Here is a 21,393-nt window from a genome sequence, read left to right as displayed (position 1 = left end):
GAACCCACTGCTGTAAACTGAATTTTATCAATGCCAGTATTTTATAAATGCTTCAATGTTTCATTAAAATGCTTTCTCTGATCCCCTGTCTCTTTGCACCTCACTCTGCCCTGATTAGGATTTGCCCAAGCATAAAAAGTAATAGTCAGCCCCCAGATCTTGGAAGTCAGGGCTGGCTTCAGGTTTCTGCTGAGTTATAAAGAGCAATCAAGCAAGGCAAAAAAATTAAGATTGGGAACTTCTTAGACTTTTTTCAGATGAGCTTGTGGCAAAAATCTTCCTGCTTGCTGTGCATCCCTCTTTTACCCTGTTGAGTAAAAGGAAAATGCTACCAAACAAAAAGGAAGTAGAGTGTGGGGATACAGTACTATTCTTTCCTGATTTTTCTGAAGTAAAGCACAAGGGGAGTGTGGGAATCAGTCACATGACACTTTCTGTCTAGTTGAAATGCTGCAGGGATTAAAGGGAGTTAACAGCTGTTCTCAAAGTTTTGTTTTTAAGCATACCATCCTGAATGAAGGAAGCAGCAGCATGGAATAAAGAGCTACATCAATACACATGGGGAAACATACTTTGCCAAAGACATGGAGGCACAGTATCCTCATCGCACAACCCTGCATAAAAAGTATGATGGTTCTCTTAGTTCCAGAAAGTAGCTATTAAGAAAACAAATATTGAAGCTACCAGGAGAATATCCCATTAGTGATGTGCTTAAAATTAATTTTAAGTGAGGTCTCTCTGTTTCACTTGCCAAGAAAACCTAAGGCACCAAATGATCCTTTTGTTTCTGATGCATGCCTTTAATCTCATGTGGCCAGGCAATTGCAAACTGCCAATGCTAGAGAGCACAGAGTTCTGGAAGTCATAAAATATTCCTAGCAGTGATGTCTGGGGCTTTGAAGAGGATCAAAGTAGAAGTCTTTTTTAAACATCCTCTGGGTTAATGGATCTGAAGCAGAACATGATGGTTTTCGTCTTCCTTCACTGCAAACCGAACATGGGATATCCATATAAATGTGGCAAGAATAAATGCAATTTTGCAGCAAAATATGCTTGGCGTTTATTTGTCTTTAACTCATACTTTGACACCTAAGGTGTCGGTTAAGACAGTATATTTTTGCTGTAATTAGGATGGTAAAGGAAGTAAATGCATGTTTCTTCCACTTCTTTTCAAACCCACAGCCTACCAGAAAGAGTTCATCACATCCTAATGATAACACAGAAGTAGTAGACTGGCTCTGAGGCCAGTACCTGGTGCTTCAGAAGGCGATGCGAGAAGCCTCAGATTAAACAGCTACAGAATGACTTTCTCAAAGGGAAAGTTGCCCTGCAACTTTTCTCTCATCTTGGATTAAAGATGACTTTCATCCAGAAACCCATGGGCTTTTAACTCTTTTGTAGTTTCTGTTTCTAAAACCCTATACATGCGTTAATCAAAGCCACTGCTTATCAAGGAAACAAATTTAGAAATCCTGTAACTCTTAATGTTTTGGTTTGGGGGTTTGGGGTGTTCAGAGTGGCTTTTTTGTTCTTCATATTTAAAGTCTGTTCCTGCTGGTCACTGTTGTCTGCAAATCTTGTGCCTTGACAGAGCCAATTTTTGTTTCCTGAGACACGATGCCTCTGACAGCTCCCTAGAAGAGCTGCAGCTGTGCACAGTTACACACCTGTGAGCAGGTATGTGAATATGTAAGCACATTGGCTCTGGAGAACATTATCTGTTTTTGTAAACATGGATATTGTCTTGGTAATCTTTTCATGATTTAAAAATAATGAAACACGGAAAGAAATTCTCCATTCACTATCAATGTCTGCGTTCTGCACTGGCATTAACGTCAGCTTGACCAGACAGCTTACCTGAACTAAGAACAGTATAGTCAGCCAAGAGAAAAGTCTCAATAATCCTATCTGTCTGACTGTCAGATTGACAGAGATGTCTGACTGAGAGACATAATAGTTTGTTTTATTTTATTCAAGTTTTTCAAATAAAGTGAAAAAATTTTTTTTTAATTGGTGTGGGCTTGTGAAAAAATACCTTCCATAACTGGGGAAATCCATGAAAACTTCTCATTTGAGGCCTGAAAAAGATACCAGGCATACCTGAGCTCTGAAAAACTGAGCTAACGTGCAATGGGCTTTGATTTTGCTGCTATTTGGTCCAATTCAACTTCTCTTCTATATTTGTCCAGGGGAAGCCAAATTCTCCATTTGTCATGGAAACCAACAGCATCAACAGAAGGATCTTTACTAACATCAATGATAGAAGAAATATAAATCTTGTTTGATGTTCACTTCCAAGGTCTCTAGCCCTGTTTTAGTTGTCTTTGTCAGCCAGACAATTCAGAAGGTACACAGAGCATATGTGTGACATGCCTGTAAGATTTAATGGCTTTCAGATAGCTGACTGAGGAAAAGCTAAAGCAAAGATTTTCTTGGGTTCTTGAACTCATTCCCATCTGGGGCTAGCTTGCAGCAAAAGTTTCTAATGGCTTAATAGTATAAATCAGTACATATGAATAATTTTATAAGTCTTAGGTTTCTGTGAATTCTCTGAATGAGTCCATCTTATTTAAAACCTCAGGAAGTGATTGAGAGAAAGAGAAAAATGAAATTGTTGAGAAAGAGAAAAATGAAATACAGTAAAAAACTAGCAGAAAACTGAGAAAAGAGAAAGGAAAGCTGTTTTTAAAGAATACTTACAAACATTCAGTTGGAGCATATAAAGACTGGACATAGTATGAACTGACCCCTGATAAAAGCTGGATAATGTGTAGTAGTTACAGTAAAGGACTCTGTTTACTTGGCCAAATTTGGCTCTGAGTTTGACAAATGTAAAATGCATGCTATGAATGCAAAACCTTGCAAACCACCCATCTAAGCATGCTCTACCCGTGACTACTAATAACAAGCTCTGGGGCTAAGTGGTAAGTTCCACCAAAAAATCATTGACCATGCACTTTGCCATGCAGATGCATTTTACTGGGAGAGGTGGAAATACAATTATGCAAAATAAGTTGCTTTAAAATAAAGATTGAATAGCAAGAAAAACTTTTCTTAGTTAGATGGTTTTTGAGTTAAGTCCTCTCTTGCTATGGACTGCCTCTGGATCAGAAGCTTTTTGCAGCCTGGAGACTAAGTTTCTGTGATCAGGCTCAGTCCAATGTTAACATGTATAAACGGTTTTGGGAGCAGATTTTGTTTCATGTCCTGCCAAGACTACAGGCAAGCCAAGATAATTTTTGACCACTTATATCCAGCTGTGCAGGAAGCCCCATGAGTTTCTATATCAGCAAAACACCATCCTACTCAGAGAGCATCCAGAATGCCTCACATGATTAAAATTTTGTTTTGTTTACAGTTACAAAGAGATCCATTTTAGCATGCAGGAATGGGGAAATAAGTAGGGTAACAGAATGTAAAGGGAACACTCCAGAGACAAGCACACCAAAACATTACCACATTCATTGTCAACTACAATAAAACATCATAGCAGTGCCCTTCAGTATGCCCTGAAGCTGCAGTATGCTGCACAATAAAATATTTAATAATTATCGCTTAGTTTAAAAAAGGCTAGAATAACATTATGTGAAAGCCCGAACAGTGAGAGCAACTCAAATAAGAAAGAGCTCTGAAATCACAGGATGTGATCCAGAGAGTATTTTTATTCCAAAGACATTAATGTGTTGGTCAAACTGATTAAAGTATCATCTTCCTGCCAATGACTTCCTATGGACCTCAAATAACAGAAGTTCTGCCTGACGTGTTGGGTTACAATACCATATAAACCCAATTATAGAACCTTGAAATCAATTCAGAGCTGTAAATAATTGTGCTGTCCAATAAGAATGATATTTCCAAGTCTCATGAGCACTAGCTCTTAATATAGCAATAGAGAGAGACAGGAATAATAAATACCCTCGAGCTTGATTCCACTGTTAACTAACCTGCACTTGCAGAATTGCAAATGGAAGTTTTGTCTCCTTCACAAATGGCTTGCGTCAAAGCATTGCCTTTCTAAATCTTTTTCGTCTAACTTCTAAGAGTGTTTTCTACAACTTGCCTGTAGAGAATATAGACTAGCTCTAAATAGTAGCTTTGCAACTCAGGATGCATGCTAGGGCTGGTACAGCTTTTATACCTTAAGATTACTCCTATCCTGAAGACTGAAATAGCATTGAATTAAAACTGTGGTCTTATTTAAGAACCATCCTTTGGAGGACAGGGAAAAATGTCAAAAATCTGTGTCTTTTTTTCAGTGAAATTCATAGCAGTATTACACAGTAGTAGTCTGTGTCTGTAAGACTATGTATCAAGCAGACTTTGTGAATGGGATACTCTCCTTATAGTAAATCCTTCCCCTCTGGGGTGCAGATCATGAGATGCATCCCAGAGGGGAAGGATTTACTTTTCATTAAGTTCAGTGGATGCAGAGGAGCTCTAGTCCCTTAATCATTTAGGTCTAGTGAACAACCTTCACTGTGCTCCTGTTAACCAAGTCATGGAGCTTGAAATAATCTCATAAACAGACTCTGGGTCTTGGAATTTTGTGGACTAGGATAAATATGTCCTGAATAAGATTGTGTAAAACATTTGGTCTGTGACACAGCTGTTGAAACCATTATCATTTAGCAATTATATCATCATAAAGATGTCAACTGTGCAGTGCTTACTGGTAGCATTCCAGATTCTGGAATCCCATGCCAAACACTTATCTTGCTTGCTTTCCCTCCGCAACGGAAAGAATTTTATGTTGAGAGACCCTTTTCGTGCAGTAGCTCAAGAGTGAACTGCCCAAAGAGACTTTTTGAAGAGACAGTGAAAAAAAAAATTGGAATATTTTTTAGGATAGCAAGGATCAGAATGGTTGAGCTAGGATTTTCATATCTATTCCCACAGAATCTTTCCTTCAAACCCTTCCTGGTTTCCTACATACTGGCTTCAGGAAGCAGTGAGATGAATTCTTCACAGCTCTGTTCTCTGTAGGAACTACAAACACTTTCAACTGTTTTTATTTTCCTCAGGCATTTTAACAAGATTAAAGAGGGAAAAAATGCAGAAGAGAAACAGAGAGGTGAAGAAAGAGAGAGCTGCTTAGTGAATGAATGGTGACCCACAGGATAATTCTTCTTCCTGCTTAAAATTAATTTCGCTTTAATGGTTGTTAAGCGGGATTTGTATAATAGGTTGTGTCTTTTAAAGCATTTAATTTACACAAGCTCAGACATTTCAGAAGGACCATTACAGACTTAGCTGTCTCTTCTGTTTAGCTTCTTCAAGAGAAAGTAAAAAGTAAATTGGCATTATGATTTGAAGGGGACCTATCACTTGAAGTAGTCTGGGCTAAGATAGGCATAGATTCCAAAATTTGAGGACAGCTTGTATGTCTACAGGGTCAAGGAAAAGTGAAGTTTTTACTTTGCAGTGGTCTGTGTCATCTTTATAGAAGTAATGGTGACAGAAATTACAGTCTTGCACCTAAAATGGCACATAAAATCTCTCCTAGTTGACTTTAAAGTCAGTAAATGGAATATATATTCCTGGTAGCTTCAGCGGGTAATATAACTATTCCTATGAGACTAGGACTAGGATTTACTTCTTCCAACTTACTAAGAGTGCTAGGAGTGCAGGACCTCAATCATAAATCTATACAGTTTAATAGAACAATTTATCGTTTTTAATGTATCTTAATTCAGTGCACTGCAGGCAGCATAACAGCAACTTCCAAAAGGAAAGTTGAAATGTAGTGCAGGTACAAAGAGTCAACTTATTTGGTACAGCAAAACATATCCTACTCTTTCCTGGGTGTGTGAGAGTCAATTTAGAAATTATAATTTATTTATGCAAACAGCTCAAAAATTAAAAGAATATTTAAGACTCTTCATCTTTGAGATTCCATTTATGGAATCACGGTGAATATCTTGAGGTTGGAAAGAATCTCTGGAGATTGTCTAGGCTGACCTCTGCTCTGGAATAATAGTCAGCTAGAGCAGCTTGCTCAGTATTTAATCAGGTTTGAAACATCTCCAAACATATTAAATACCAAAAGATATTCAAGGGCTGTACAACATAGCTGGGTAACCTCTTCCTGTGTTTGACTACCCTTACAGTAAAAAATGAGGGGGATTATTTTTAAACAGAATTTTCAGGAATTGAATTTATGCCTCTTAAACAAGTGAGAATAGCTGATATTGTTTTCTTTATTCACACATCCATATCCATCAATAAGGCTCTTCCTGAACCTTCTTTTTTAAGGCTAAGTAGTCCCAGATCTCTCAGCCTCTTCTCATATGGAAGGTGCTCCAGCCCCTTCATGGTCTTAGTGGCCCTTTGCTGGACTTGCTCCAGCATGTCCCTATAATTCTTGTGCTGGGGAGTCCAGAATTGAATACTTATCTCAGATGTGATCTTCCTGGTGCATAATAGGGGTAATGACTTCCTTCATCTGGAAATACTTTTCTTAGTGCAGTCAGAAATGCTGTTGGACTTATTTGCTGCAAGGGCATGTTGCTGACTCATCTTCAACCTTTCCTTGAGAACTCCTACAACCCTTTTTTTCTGCAAAGCTGCCTTCCAACTTTGGTACATGAGGTTATTCTTTCCCATGTACATGATGTTCCCTTTCTCTCAACAGGTGTATCAATCAGTCCTCCCAGTTTTATATCATCTGCAAAATTGCTGAGGGTGGACTCTGTCCATCTGCCCAACTCATTATTGAAAATGTTAACTTGTGCTGTACAAAAGATGGATGGCATCAATCATCATTTGCAGCCACTGCAGTGAAGAATGATATGTAACAATAGCAAAAGTTCTCCATAGCAAAGAGTAGTTTAGCAAATATATCATCCATTTCCTGGCAAACATGTCTTCTGCAGTGACAGAGTTCTCTTGAGAACAGTCTTATAAATAAGAGCATATTCCTCTCAGGAAAAAAAAAACCACCAAAAACAACCCCCAAGAAACAAAAACAAAAAAACCCCACCCCAAATAAAAAACCAAACCAAACCAAACAAACAAACAAATGAAAAAAAAATCTCCCCAAAAAACCACCAAACAAACTGGTGGGTGCAGGACAAAGAAACTGTGATAAAGAACTGACTTGCAGAAAAAAAGGAGTCAGCAACAACTTTTCCAGGCACTGATGCCCTGTGTCTACTTATGTATCTTCACCAGAAAGGTATTAAATAGCTAATTGCTTACTTAAAATGAACTTCTCTGCAAGAGCTTCATTGCATGAGATTTCCCTGACAAGACAGGAACCTTGCTGGAGAAGCCTGGCTGACTCCAGACTGTGATTTTGGTAATCTTTAAAGTGAGACTTCTGCTCTTGATTAGCCTTACTCCTGAGAGAATTTTCTTGAGTGTCATACTAGTAACACCTCATATAATATATAGTAAGTAGAAAGCAATTGTCTGAGTTTTAATTCATAGTCCTTAGAAAGTTAATAAAACATTTGGGCAGGGGGAAGAAAATAGTCAAAAGGCCTCACAAATCCAGAACAGTTTTTTGAATTAATTAAAAACTTAAGAAATTTGTCCTGCTGGAAATCATCCTAACCTCTCTGCAGATTTACACACTATAATAAATTACCAGCTGCATTTGAAGAGTTCCTTCTATCTCTACAACTGTAAAATGAAATGTTATAGCTTTGCTGGAACTGAGACACCAATATTAAGTGTAAGGTCCACAAAACCCTTTCACCTTTAAATTGTATTGAAACCCAGAACATTTCAATACCACATTCATTTGCTAGTCTAAAGCAAGACAACTGGCTAATGAGGAGGAATCAGTCACAGGCATAAGAAGAGGCTGAGTGAGCAGCATGAGGACTAAAGTGCTAAACTAGTGACCCAAAGATGTTGTGGGGGACAAAAAGGGGTTGGGACGACATGGTCTTTAAGGTCCATTCCAATCCCTTAACATTCTGCAATTGTATGCTTCTGTAATTCTATGATTCTGTGTTGTGTTGATTGGAATTGATCTGGTTCTTGATTTCAGTCAAGAACCATATTTCCAGTCCATCATTTTCTGAAAGCTCTAGTTTTCACATGCCATAAGTGAGCTGGTGGCTTACTTACATTATCCTTCAGAGACAGATGTTCCCCTGAAGCACCTGCAGGGAAAATGCACATGTGCTCCTCCCAATTCAGATGCTGGTGCTCCTCCCAAGAGGACGGATTTTTAAATCAACACAATGTGTTTCAATGAAAATCTCCTGGACACGTTACTTGATGTGCATCTCATGGAATGATTTTGCTGTGTGTGCGAGCAGCAGTAACAACAGACTCTAATAAATTATTTGACTCTTGTCTTATTGGCTAATGAAAATGATTGCACAGTTGTCAAAGAATTGGAACTTGGACCTGCCCATTCTCTCATGGATTTCAAACACCAATGTTACTGGTCAACAAGTACACACTACAGAAATAATCTAGTATGCTGAGATGCTGTAATTATTATTTGTAAATAAAAATATCCCATGTTCCAGGACACTGGCACTCTATAACAATTTAAATTTCTGGGAAAAATACAAAATTATTCTTACCCTGCTTCCTAGGCTAGGAAAAAAATAGTTAAATTTCTTTTGCAACATGTAAAACTAGTGAGAAAATTATCTGTCTCTTCAATAATTAAGGGCAAGATGGATCATAGACTCTTCATCATTGCTAGGTCAATAGTACATCTACTATGTCATTAGCAAAAAGCATTTTTGTCCATTTTCTGCATGATCTGTGTTACTGACTTTGATGATAAACCCCTTCTGCTCCTTATGGAGAGCTGACTATTGTAAAAGGATGAATAAAGTCCAATTTTGTTCACACCTTCCCCTCCATACAAAAGTAGTATTAAATACCTGAGAATTTCCAGCAGATGGCCAACATGTTGATTAGCATCCGAGATGATTAGGTGGCACATGACATACAAGAAAAAATGAGAGACATGCTATTCTTTGCTTGGAGAGAAGAAAGCTAAGGGCAGGTGGGTCTAGGGGAGGTGTAATTCCAACCTTTCACTACCAAAAAAGGCAGATGTAGGGAAATACAGTGCATGCCATAATGACAAGTTGGAATGGTTAGGGAATGCAGGAATAAAAGGAAAAGAACTTGCCCTTGAGGGTCCTACTGTGCCAGAAAAGAGAATGCCCAGAAAGATTGTAGTATCTCCCTCCTTGCAGGTTTCTAGTTCTCAGATGGGTAAGTCCCTAAGCAACCTCTTCTAGGTTACAAACTGGAATTGCTTGAAGTTGGAGGTTGGACCACAGACCTCCACCCCGTGGATGTTCCTTCAGGTAAAAAGTATTCTGTGATTCTACGAAATCGTCTCTTGATTGTCAAAGGGCACAAAGTACACAGACATTTAAATTGGATATGACACTTCAATACTACTTCTTGCTATAAACATCCCACTGTATTTCTTTCATGCTGGGCAAAATGAAAATAACTAATGTGAAATGTCCCTGTCTTAAGATCTCCAGTATGTATAGCTAAGACACACAAAAAAGGCAGGAAGATAAATAGACAGAAGGGTAATGCTATTTACTCAAGGATCAGTGGAATAGTACAAGATTACTGTCAGAGGCAGAGTTAAGACGTGTACCACTGAGCAATATTCTAGGGAAAAAACGTATTTCTTTATGCTGTTAAAATGCCACACTTCTCTCATAGGCATAATTAAAAATGTAAGTTTTCCTATGTAATAATTTGCCAATGAGCTGATACAGACATTCCTATACAGTCATTAACAACTACAGTTATGATTATTGGGCTTGCCAATCACAGTTTCATTAGGATGTCTTGGAAATGTAGAAGAAAAGGAGGAAATGGTGGAAGAGCTGGCAGAAGCAAGGAGTGGAAGTGAGTAGCCGAAGGCCATAGAGGAGCAGAAGGAGGAGGCAATGGAGAAGGTGACAAAAGAAGTTGCAAAGGGCTGCAGCAGAAGCAGAGAAGGAGGAGGTGACAGAGGAAGAGATGTAAGAAAGGAGGCAGAAGAAGGTGGTAGAAGAGAAGAAGATGGTGAATGAGATGACAGAGTAGGTGACAAAAGAAGCTGGAAGAAGGTGGTGAATAAGAGAAGGTGGAGGGAGTGGAAGGTGGCAGAGGCCAAAGATGGAGGTATACAGTGGCTAAAGGGTGGAAGTCATAGAATGGTGTGATGGTGAAATGCAGTGGTAAAGGCAGTGAGACAGGAGGCAGCTTTGGCATATGGAGGCAGTGGCTGATTAATTCAGCAGTGGAAGGTGGCAGCAGTGGGAGGTGGCAGAAGGCAGCAACAGGAGGCAGTGATGAAATGTGACAGCAGACTGCATCGACGGGAGCTGGTGGCAGCAGAAAGCAGTGGAGGAAGACAGCAGAGACAGGCGGCGCATGAAGGCAGCAGCGGTGGAAGGAGGCATCAAAAAATGGTGGTGGAAGAAGACAGAATAAGGTGGAGGTGGCAGAAGGGAGGCATTTGCGTTGGAAGGTGGCTGTGGCAGATGAAGGCAACAGAAACAGACAGAAAAATAGAAGGAGGAGGCAATGGTGGAGGGAACAAAAAAAGGCAGAGGAAGAAAGCCACAGAATAAAGAAGAAGGAAATGGAGGAGGCAAAGGAAAAATGTTGTAAGAAGAGAAGGAGAAGGCTAAGACAAGGCAATGAAGTAAGGTGGCAGAAGACATTGGAAGAAGAGAAAGAGGAGGCTATGGAAGAAGACAAGTGAAGGAAAGGGAGGAGGAGGCTGTGAAAGTAAAGAAGGAAGAAACAACTGAGGAGGCAGTAGAAGACAATGGTGAAGAAGGCAATGGAAGAAGAAGCAAGAGATAACATAGGAGGTGAAGGAAAAAGGTGGCAGAAGAAGTGAAGGAGGAGGCAATGGCAGTGGTGGAAAAAGGCAGTGAAGGAGGAGGGGGCAGACAGAATGCAGCAAAATGCAGCAGAAGTATGTGATGGAAGAAGAAAAGGAGGATGTGAAAGAAGGCAATGGAAGAAGGTGCTGAAATTAGGAATGAAGGAAGTGATGAAGAATGTGACGAGATAATTGATGGAAGGAGACACCAGAAAAATGTGGTGGAAGAAAAGGAGGATGTGATGGTGTGGGTGACAAAAGAAGATGGCAGAGGAAAAGAAGACAGAGGGAATGGAGAAGGTGGTAGAATAAAGTCTCAGAAGACTGCAGCAAAAAAAGAGAAGGAAGACTTGATGGAAGGTGTTGGAAAAAGAGCAGGAGGCAATGGAAGAAGGCAGTGTGAGAAGAAGGCCATAGAAGAAAGCAGAGGATGAAAGTGGTAGAAGAAGGTGGTGTAAGAAGAAAAGGAGGAGGAGGAGACAGAAGAAGTAGAATAGAATAAGGAAGTGGAAGAAGGGGGCAGCAGAAAGGAAGGAGGAGGCAATGGAAGAAAATGTTGGAAGATTAGGAGAACATGAAGGAGGAGATGGAGGAGGTGACTGTTCTTATTTTGGCTGGCATAGAGTTAATTTTCTTCTTAGTAGTTGGTGCAGCACTATGTTTTTAATAAGAGAATAATATTGATAACACACTGATGGTCGTTCCTATGTAGTGCTTACTCCATGTCAAGGACTTTTCAGCTTTCCATGCTCTACCAGCAAGGAGGTGAACATGAAGTTGTGGGGGAGCATAGCTGGGACAACTGACACTAACTGGCCAACAGGATATTCCACACCACAGAATGCCATCCTTAGAATATAAACTGGGAGGAGTTGGACTGAAAGAACTAATCACTGCCCAGAGACAGGCTGAGCATCGCTCAGCAGGTGGTAAGCAATTGCACTTTTTCTGGTGTTTTCTTTTTCTGTTATTGCTATTTTTTTTTTTAATAATTAAACAGTTCTTATCTCAAGTCACAAAGTTTTTTACATTTTTTTCTCCTCCCCATCCAGCTGGAGGAGTGGAAGTGAGGGACTGAGTGAGCGGCTGCATTGTACCTAGATGCTGGCTGGGGTTAAAGCATAATGATCCATTTTTGGTGCCAATGTGGGGCACGAAGGGTTGAGATAACTACACATCTGACCAAAGTGTGATGAAGCAAAATAATTTTTTGCATATTTTTAAACAAAACTAAAGCATTCATTTATATCAGCTTATGATACGATAGAACTGCTAGTCTTGAAACTAATCTGATCTGTGTGCTCAGCATTGCTGTCACCTCTGTGTTTTGGGAGCCATCTATTGGGAACTATTAATAATTACATGCTTTGCCTTTTCTCCTTGCAGAGCCAATATAGGAGAGAAAATCCTTCCTTCCTTCCTTCCTTCCTTCCTTCCTTCCTTCCTTCCTTCCTTCCTTCCTTCCTTCCTTCCTTCCTTCCTTCCTTCCTTCCTTCCTTCCTTCCTTCCTTCCTTCCTTCCTTCCTTCCTTCCTTCCTTCCTTCCTTCCTTCCTTCCTTCCTTCCTTCCTTCCTTCCTTCCTTCCTTCCTCCCTCCCTCCCTCCCTCCCTCCCTCCCTCCCTCCCTCCCTCCCTCCCTCCCTCCCTCCCTCCCTCCCTCCCTCCCTTCCTTCCTCCCTCCCTCCCTCCCTCCCTCTCCTGCAGAAAGCACTTAGGGAGACTCAAGATTGATCCCTAGGCTTTTGGAGTCAGGGATACTGAGGATCTGAGGTCTGTATGCTCCACCTTAAAAAGAGATACTGCCACTAGAATAATAGGAAGGAGTTACAGTGGAAGAGGGGTGGCAAAAGAAGGGAAAGGAAGATGGAAGCAGTAGAAGACAAGGAGAAAGGGATGAAGAAGAGAGTGGAATAAGGTAGCAGAAGAACATGTCAGAAGGTTTTATTGGAAGAACGGGAAAAAGAGAAGGAACAGGGATGTGGATGATCTGCAGTAGAAGATGACAGAGGAAGGGACAGAAGGAGGCAGCAAAAGAAGGCAGTGGAAGAAGAAAAACAGGCAGTGACTGAAGAAGGTGGCAAAAGAATACAGTAGAAGAATAGAAGGTGGCAATGGAAAAGTTGACAGAGGATGTCTGCCGAAGAGTTGACAGTGGTGAAGAAAAGCAGCATAAATAGGGAAGGAAGAGACAGTAGACAATAAAAAAAGGCAGCAGAATTTTAGAAAGAGGAGTCAATGGAAGAGGTAGTGGACAAAGATGTTAGAAGAAGAAAAGGATGATTAGGTGACTTAAGGAGACCACAGCAGGCTGTGGCAGTAAACAGTAGTGGAAAAAGACAAGGATCTCTCTTTGGGGAGTGTTTTTAACCATACCAAACCCTCTCCCTCTCCTCTGACTCTGCCCATCCCTCTCCTACGTGAATGCGGGGAGGAAAGCGGGTTGGAGACAAAAGAACCACTCACCTGATGTTCATGTGGCAACAGAGTTTATTCTTCAGCTCTTCTTTATAAAGGGCATTTGAAAAACTCAGTCTGGATAGCTCATATATATGGTCTTTTATGCCCCCCAAATCCTGGACCAGTGATATGCTTGCAGCTTAGGAAGGAACATAATTAGTTGAAGTTCCCGTCAGTTAACCCAGGGGCTAGCTTATCGAGCTGGCTGGGTAGCTGAATTCATTTGCTCAGTACAAGCCAGCTTGTACAGTGATGTAACGTGGCAACACTCCTACTTTCCCAGTTCCTTCTCCACCAAACTGGAGACTGTACCTTGGTTGCCACAGCCTTGCTTGGCCACACTCCTCACTAGATGCCTGGTTTCTCTGCCTCAGAAAAGGAAGCAAGAAGAGTGCAGGAAGAAATCATACCAAGGCAACTGGAGAATTTCCAGGACACAGGGAAATTTTGCTCAAAGGCTAGAGAAGAAAATGTGCATCACCATCAGTTGCTCTCTGGATCAGATTTAAATAATGATGCAACCAATACAGAAACAAGCTTTAGGGGAAGGAAGACATAAGCATCTCTATCTAGGTAAGCTTTCTGAGAGAGAGAAGAGAAGTTGTGTGGAAAGCAATGTTCTGAGTAGCCTTTATGTTTCCCAGGAAAGACAGGTATTTTACTCCCCCAGCAAACCATTTGTAACTCAGAATTATTAGGGTGAGTGTTCCCATCATTTAAGCCCTATCTCCACTTCCATATCTGCCTGAACAAGAATAGCCCAGCAGCACTGTCAGATAAATCCACCTTCTAACACACATCTTTGTCAGGTCAGACCTGACCTGTGCCCTCCCATGCTGCTCAAAAGGGGCTGAGATGCTCCCAGGAGACCTTCTATGCTGCAGCAAATGAAGGCATGAGTTTAGGTAACTCTCCAGACCCTTTCAGGATTTAAGCAACCATGACTTTCCTCCAGAGAGATATGTAATAATCTTTGGTCTCTTTCTGGGCTGTAGTAGCAGGCAACATTCCAACACCAGGCCATTCCTGGGGACAAGGCAGATTGGATCGGATGTCCTTCAACCTCATAGCCCTCCAAGGATTTTTCTTCCTTGTGTCCCTTCTCTTTTTGAGGTAATGTAAATGCTTTCCATCCATGAAAACCTCTGGAAAGGACTTCATAGCATTTCTAAAAAAGAGGAAGTTTCCTTTGCTTGCTCTGAACAAGCCACCCCACCAAGTTTTGCATGCTACTCCCTAAGACACAATAAGCAAACCCATTGTTCCCCAGGTTCCTCAGGCCACTCATAATTTTATAAATTCCTGTCATGTCCTACATCCTCTTTCTCTCCAGGACACTAAGAATCCATGTCTTTGGCAAGGGTAGAAATAGAAAAAAGGTATTGTGGCCATAGGTTAAAGAGAAATACAGGCATAGAGAACAATGCAAGAGGCTGTGACAGCAGTTTTGTTCAGGTGTGGAGAGATGGAGCATAAGAAGCTTTGGAGAATGTATCAGCTTCTCCCAGAAAGGAGACAGGTGGGAAGAGAGAATTAATGCAACCTCCACCACCAGGTTCTGTGAGGTATAAAAGGACTGCCCTCAGAAACTCCTCCTGTTCTATGTTCCTAGAAAGCTTTATCTCTGTCAGCCCACGGTTTTACCAGGTTTCTTTTTCCCAGGATCTTGCATCAGCCTGGACAAATGTATTTTGCTTTATCTGAGTCTAGTGTTGATACAGCTGACTGAAATATTTGAACTAGGAACATGAAGTTCTAGAAGTACAAGCTGCCATTGCTTGTCCATTGATAATACCTAACACAGCTGCTCTTGAGTCACCATCTCTCCCCCTTCCTGTGTCCCTAGAGCCACCAGCTTTCTTCTGCAGAATAACTGCATGAAATGAAAAACTTGTTTGTAATAATAGATGTACACCCTTGAGTGTATTCTTTGAAAGAGCCTGCAAAAAAAATTACACTGGGTCTACAGAATGTTCAGCAGCACATCTGATGGTGGCAGCCCTTGTCTATGCCAATGGCATGTTTTGGAACAAGAAAGTAGAAATTTCAAACTAAACACTATTGTAAACTGGAAATTTTTCTTGCTCCATTTAGTTATGATGGGATTGGACAGCTTCGGTAATTTTTGACCCTCCTAGTCCTATTACGGATATTTTCCTTTCCCACAGGAACCTTCCAATCCTTCTTTCTTTCACAGGATACAGCATGCTTGTAAGAAAGCTGTGCAGTAATACCAGTTTAAAGGCCAACACAATTCATGCACCACCTTAGAGAAGGCCCTGGCCTTGGACTTGTACTTCAACATGAAGGAAAATTTCCCTCTGGACAGTGACACTGTGCGTATCAGTCCTCCAGGGTGTACAAAAATTTAATCAAAAAATGTAGAGGAAGAGTATTCTGATTTAGTGTCTCAAGCTATTCCAGCATTTCCAAACATACGGCTTCTCTTTAATATCTCTGGAGGGAATCCTGTGTCTTTCAGGAGCTAACATGATGAAGTTGGCAGCTGCTTGGAGAATGAACATGATTATTCAGCAAAACATTAAGCTTTAGTAAACTTTGCATCATGACAGAAATCCCCACTCCTGCAGATTTAAGAAGATCTCATTATTTTTGTTTGCAGCATTATTGTACATCTACATTACACTCATAAACATCAGCATTGTATTGAAATTCTTGTGTAGCAAAAATGAGTCTGTAGAACATTCCAAAGATGAATAAAAGCATGGTTTGGTACTTAGGCAGACATTTTAATACCGTTTAGGAGAGAGAAATTAGAAAAGGGAGATGCTGAGCATTCCCATATTTGAACTATTTGACTTGGGAAACAGTGGGTGCACAGGATCGTTTTTCTATCCTCCCTTTTGAAATTACAATGGAGGAATTTGATTTAGGAAATCACTGTATTGCATATGGTAAAAACACACATTATTCAAGAAAAGGAATTTGCTAAAATAAACTGAACAAAGTTAGCCACTGGGTTTGCTGGAATTTTTTGCTTTTGTTTCCCAAATAAATGCAATGTATCTTTGTGTCTCCTATCTAAAATATGCAACTTCTAGTAAAAGCATGCATTTTTAAGAAAGATACCATCAGCACAGAGGAATCTGAAAGAGGTTTGAGAGTCGTTATTCCTGTTGTACAGGTGCTGTGTATAAGAATGAGACAGACAACAAGTACACGTCTTCCAAAGCAAAAAGGTATTTTTAGATTGAAGGCTACCTTACAGAATAATTAGAATAGCTCTCTATCTTAGCAGAGGTTTATGATTAACGTGTATGACATTTGTACATTCTACCAATGCCTGTTAATGCCCACATTTGGATCTTCAAATTTTCCACTGTGTACTTTTTGTCTGGAGAAAACCTTGGACTAGAGAGAGATAAGACCATCACCAAAAACGTATTTCTAGCAGCTCCCACGTCCAGTCAGCCAGTCTGGGTTTGAGGTCGAATCGAGACCATGAAGTGCCTGCTGCTTCTCGCCTTTATTGGGGTGGCTGGTGAGTATATCTTTTATTTCTATTTCTGCCATTTAATAGGAAGCTGATTTTCTAAATCAAAACTGCAAGGTAGCCTGTTGTGGGAAAGCCAAGTCCAGTTTTGACTTGCACAAGTCAGAGCCTTGCAGCTTCCATCTTCTGTCTGCTCATAATGCCTTGTGCCACAAGGTGGGGAATGAATGCCTTCATAGGGGCTCCCGACCCAGCTATGGAGATGTGGCCACAGCTTCAGAAAAAGGCTACCTCCTCCTTCGGGACTAAGGAGTGCACAGGGAATAGCTCTGGACCAGGAAGTCCTAAAGCAACTGCAAAATTTTGGACCCTTGGTCGGTGCTCCAAGAAGATATCACTGCACAGTAGTTTTTACTTTTTCCCTCAGTCAACCTTTGACTGTTTCAGTAGATGGGATTCAGGGAAAGACACACCCGTGATCTGATCCAACAAGAATATTTCAGTGTCCCTATGTTCTCAGGGAGTAGCCAGCAGGGCTTTAGTTGCAGATACGTGAGGCACCCGTGTAAGTCTGATCCCCTTCTTTGAGGTGCAGCAAATGCATGTGCCTTAGACCTGCCCAGCAGCGCTGCCCTGAGTGTCCATGGAAGGGGAGCCTACAAGTGAGGGGCTTCAGACAGGCAGCCACAGGGCAGATTACAGGCCACATTACCTTAGGCCAGCTGTTGACACATGGCACTTCTTGTCCCGCAGTTGCCTTCCCCACCTTTGCTGAAGATGATGATGACAAGATTGTGGGAGGCTACACCTGCGCAAAGAACTCTGTGCCCTATCAGGTGTCCCTGAATTCTGGATATCACTTCTGTGGAGGTTCCCTCATCAGCAGCCAGTGGGTCCTGTCGGCTGCTCACTGCTACAAATCGTGAGTGGAAAAATTACATCCTTCTATATCCTACTTCTGTCTTCCAGCTCCCTTCTAGCAGGAATTCTGAGCTATGAGATAGAAATACGTAAGTGCCTCCATTCTCACCGGAGACAGCCAAGGGATGGGTGGATCATTCAGGAAGCCAGGCCGAGGCATCCTGAGGGGTTTTCCACTTCTGCAAATGTTCCTGTGAATGCACAGCGTTTTCTGAAATAACAGTGGGATAATCAAGCAGAGAGGTCTAGGCTTTGATTTCTTATCAATTGCATGAATCTTGCTAAAGCATTCTCCCTGGAGAACAGGAAGAGGATCGAGGTCTGGCTGGAGCCATTTGCCTTGTCCCAAAATATTTGTATCTAGTGCTGCTCTGTATTCAACTGCTGCCATGTATTTACAGACCCGCAGAAATTCACCACCCATGCATGGAGTGGGTTAAGATCTCAGTGTGGATTCCCAGGGCTCCCTGCAGGACAAGAAAGATCCCCTGCCCCAGAAGGCTTCTGTGGCAGTGGTGTTGGAGCGAGTGCACTCAGTGCCAGGGAGGTTTCTCTCAACCTGCCCCCAGCAGTAAAGGACACGCTGCGCCTTCTGTTTTCCAGTCGCATCCAAGTGCAGCTCGGGAAACACAACCTGGAGCTCACCGAATCCACACAGCAGTTTATCAACTCTGCTAAAGTCATCCGCCACTCTGGCTTCAGCTCCTACACCCTGGACAATGACATCATGCTCATCAAGCTGGCCACCCCAGCCACTCTCAGCAATGCTGTCCAAACCATTCCTCTGCCTACCAGCTGCGTGGCCGCCGGCACCACCTGCCTGATCTCCGGCTGGGGCAACACTCTCAGCAGTGGCAGTGAGTACTCTGGGGGAGCCTACAGACCCTCGGGGGCCCAGGACAGTTTCTAGGTTCTGGCCATTAACCCCCAACAGGACAGGCTAAAACACAGGGATGTGCTGTGGGACAGCTTTTTGGAGTGATGCATCAATGTAGGGACTGCACAGTTAATGTCAACAGAGTTGTCAATTCTCTGAGAGTAAGGGTGAAGTCTGGGACTGTGCAACTTGAATTCCTACCAGAGATCTCTGTTCTCTCACGCCGATGGTCAGAGATGTGCATGGCCAGTGGTGCCTATTCCATTGGACCTGCACCAGAGGAGAGGATGGTTTTCCTGAGGCTCAGGTTTCCTCCAGTGTATGTATCACAAGAGCAGCCCCTCCCTTGCCAACTGATGAACTTCCAGGTACCAGAAAAGTTAAGGTGGCTGCAGTGTAGAATGGTGGGCCCATGGGTAGAATTTGTTCCATCTCTACAGAAGGGACCCATGCTGTGCTTACTGTGGACAGGAAGCAGGATGGCTGCTAGAACAGGGTGTCCAGCATTTGCTTTTCTGCTAAGATCTTCCCCGAGCTCTGAAAAGGACTCAGCAATGCCAGCAACCATCTCTCCCTATTTCTTTGCAGCTAACTACCCGGACCAGCTGCAGTGCCTGAAGGCTCCGGTCCTCACCGCCGAGCAGTGCTCTGATGCCTACCCTGGGCAAATTACCAAGAACATGATGTGTGTCGGATACGTGGAGGGAGGAAAAGACTCCTGCCAGGTAACTCATCTGCCTCTCCTCTCCCAGGCATTTCTCTCCCACCTTTTCCCAGCTGAAGAGGCCTTCACATTACAGAGTCAGCTATACTCACTGCACTGGTAAATCTGAGTTTCTGAATGACAGCAGAGGCTTCAGGCACACATATCCTGAAGGTTTGCCAATACTGCATCCGGCAAAAGCAGGCAGCTGACTCATCCTTAGCTGTGGTGCACTTGGAGCTCAAGTCAGGCATGGTAGCATCAGGCGGAGAGTGTGAATCAGGAGCAGCCTTGGTAGAACTTTTGTGCAGAGTACGCCCGGCAGGGCTTCCTCTGGGGTCAGTGATCTCAGGGATCTCTGGCTCATTGCTCAGGCTGATGCCATTTGCTGAATATCCATACCCTTTGTGTGCACAGGGAGATTCCGGCGGTCCCGTGGTCTGCAACGGACAGCTCCAGGGCATTGTCTCCTGGGGTTATGGATGTGCCCAGCGGGGCTATCCCGGAGTTTACACCAAGGTTTGCAACTACGTCTCCTGGATCAAGTCCACCATGGCCTCCAACTGAGACGCTTGTTTGGTGCAACCTGTATTTTCTCATCATCATTTCTGTTCTTTTGGGTCTGGACAAGCAAAAATTATGGGAAATTAATAAAGACATTCAGGCACCACTATTTTGTGCATTGTTTCTCTGGGAAGTTCCATAGCCTGTGATACGGAGCAGATAGATAGTGTATGCCACACAGAAGGAAGTATTTAATATTTTCAATGCCTGTAGAACTGGAAGCATCTTGGAAAACTTTACAGACTTCTTTTTAAAAGTCTTTCAGTCAGTTATTTTCAGTTGTTTTTGAAACCTCTCATTTATGAAAGTTACACCACATTTCTCACTTTGAAAAGGCCATTTCAGGCTTCTGCCTACCCCTTCTGTAGCACTTCCGGTACACTGTAGAGGATGCTGCATGCTTCTAGAACACCATGGCTGCCCTAAATCGCCTACACTTCATTAGCCCCAGTGCAAAGGAGAGTGCAGGGTCTCAGAGGAATCTGATGCTCACCTAAATGTTCATAATCCGTCAAGAACAGAAGCTGGAAATTCCTTGCTGGAGTGTGAAGCACAAGCTTGGTCAGGGGAGCTGCAGCTCATGCCATAGCAGTGGGGACATGGAGATGCTGTCTGGTGCTCAGGTTCTTGTGGGTAAAACCCAGTCAGCCACTGGGTGTTACAGGCACTCCCTCTCTACCCCCTTGCCCTGCTGTGATGGGGAAAAGGGTAGAACTGACAGGTTGAGATCCCCATCATACCCTCCACACCCACCCACACCCAGCCTGCCCCTTCCACCTGCTGCATCCCTGCAGGGTTCCTGGTTTCCTGCAGAAAAAGAGTTTGTGCTGACACACAGTTTGTGTCATTGCCCAGGGCTCCCAGCCAGCCAATGCTTTCTCTCATTCCTTGGCCAGCCCCACCCCGAGATGTCTCACCCTCACTCACTGCTCCCTCTGCACAAACCTTTGGGCAGACACAAGGGGCAGGCTGCTGAGAGAGCAGGGGCTGTCCCCCCATGGTTCCCTGCTGTTTCTTTGTGGCCATGCTGGCCCCTCTGGGTAAGTGAACTCAACCCAGCCCTGAGCACCTCCACTGATCCCGCTGCTGCTCTCCCAGCTGTGTAGCCAGCTCCTGGCAGTGCTTCATCCTGCAGAGCTTTCTGCATGGAGGATCAGCAGTCAATGTGGGGGCAATGGGAATCCCTGAATCTTCTGCAATGCCCATCTATTTGTCATTCTTTGTGCAGCCCCTAGATGGTTCCTGGTTTTGGATTCAAACAGCCCAGGAATGCGCCTTGCCTATTGAGGAGAGATTGGAAATTCACCTGCTGATCTGAAGAGCTGTCCCATGCCTTGAACTGCTCCCTTGGCTGCCCAATGCATTCTCACCCTTTCCCTACCAACTCACAGTGCTTAGTTGAGTTTTTTCCCATTTTTTCCTCTTCCTCACTGTTCCTACTTTTCCTTTCCAGTGTTAGCCCTGGAACAGTCTCCAGACATGGTGATCAAAGAAGGCCAGTCTGTGAATCTGGAATGTTCCAAGAAGAAATCCACCAGCACAGCTATGTATTGGTTTATTCTGCCTTCAGAGAAGAATTCCAGTCTGACCCTACTG

The 21,393-nt window shown here is 42.7% G+C and overlaps 1 protein-coding gene across 4 annotated transcripts in view; it reads left to right on the top strand.

Annotated features, from left to right (window-relative positions):
• PRSS2 (serine protease 2) overlaps positions 1-19,892 on the top strand; it is a 53,124-nt gene extending 33,232 nt beyond the window's left edge. The window contains exons 2-7 of one of the 4 annotated variants that reach the window (XM_066569973.1): positions 1,592-1,677; positions 16,694-16,780; positions 17,486-17,654; positions 18,257-18,510; positions 19,119-19,255; positions 19,651-19,892. In XM_066569973.1, coding sequence (XP_066426070.1) covers positions 16,741-16,780; positions 17,486-17,654; positions 18,257-18,510; positions 19,119-19,255; positions 19,651-19,800 — 750 coding nt within the window. In that variant the 5' untranslated portion in view covers positions 1,592-1,677; positions 16,694-16,740 and the 3' untranslated portion in view covers positions 19,801-19,892. Of the gene's footprint in view, positions 1-1,591; positions 1,678-14,223; positions 14,392-16,384; positions 16,781-17,485; positions 17,655-18,256; positions 18,511-19,118; positions 19,256-19,650 lie in introns of those variants that run through there. The other 3 variants (XM_066569980.1, XM_066569966.1, XM_066569959.1) reach the window with 3 other exon arrangements.
• The last annotated feature ends 1,501 nt before the right edge of the window (positions 19,893-21,393 follow it).

This window comes from Molothrus aeneus, chromosome 2 (genome assembly GCF_037042795.1).
Source record: "Molothrus aeneus isolate 106 chromosome 2, BPBGC_Maene_1.0, whole genome shotgun sequence".
Taxonomy (NCBI): Eukaryota; Metazoa; Chordata; class Aves; order Passeriformes; family Icteridae; genus Molothrus; species Molothrus aeneus.
The sequence above is the reverse complement of the archived record's forward strand: the minus strand, read 5'-3'. Positions and strand labels throughout refer to the sequence as shown.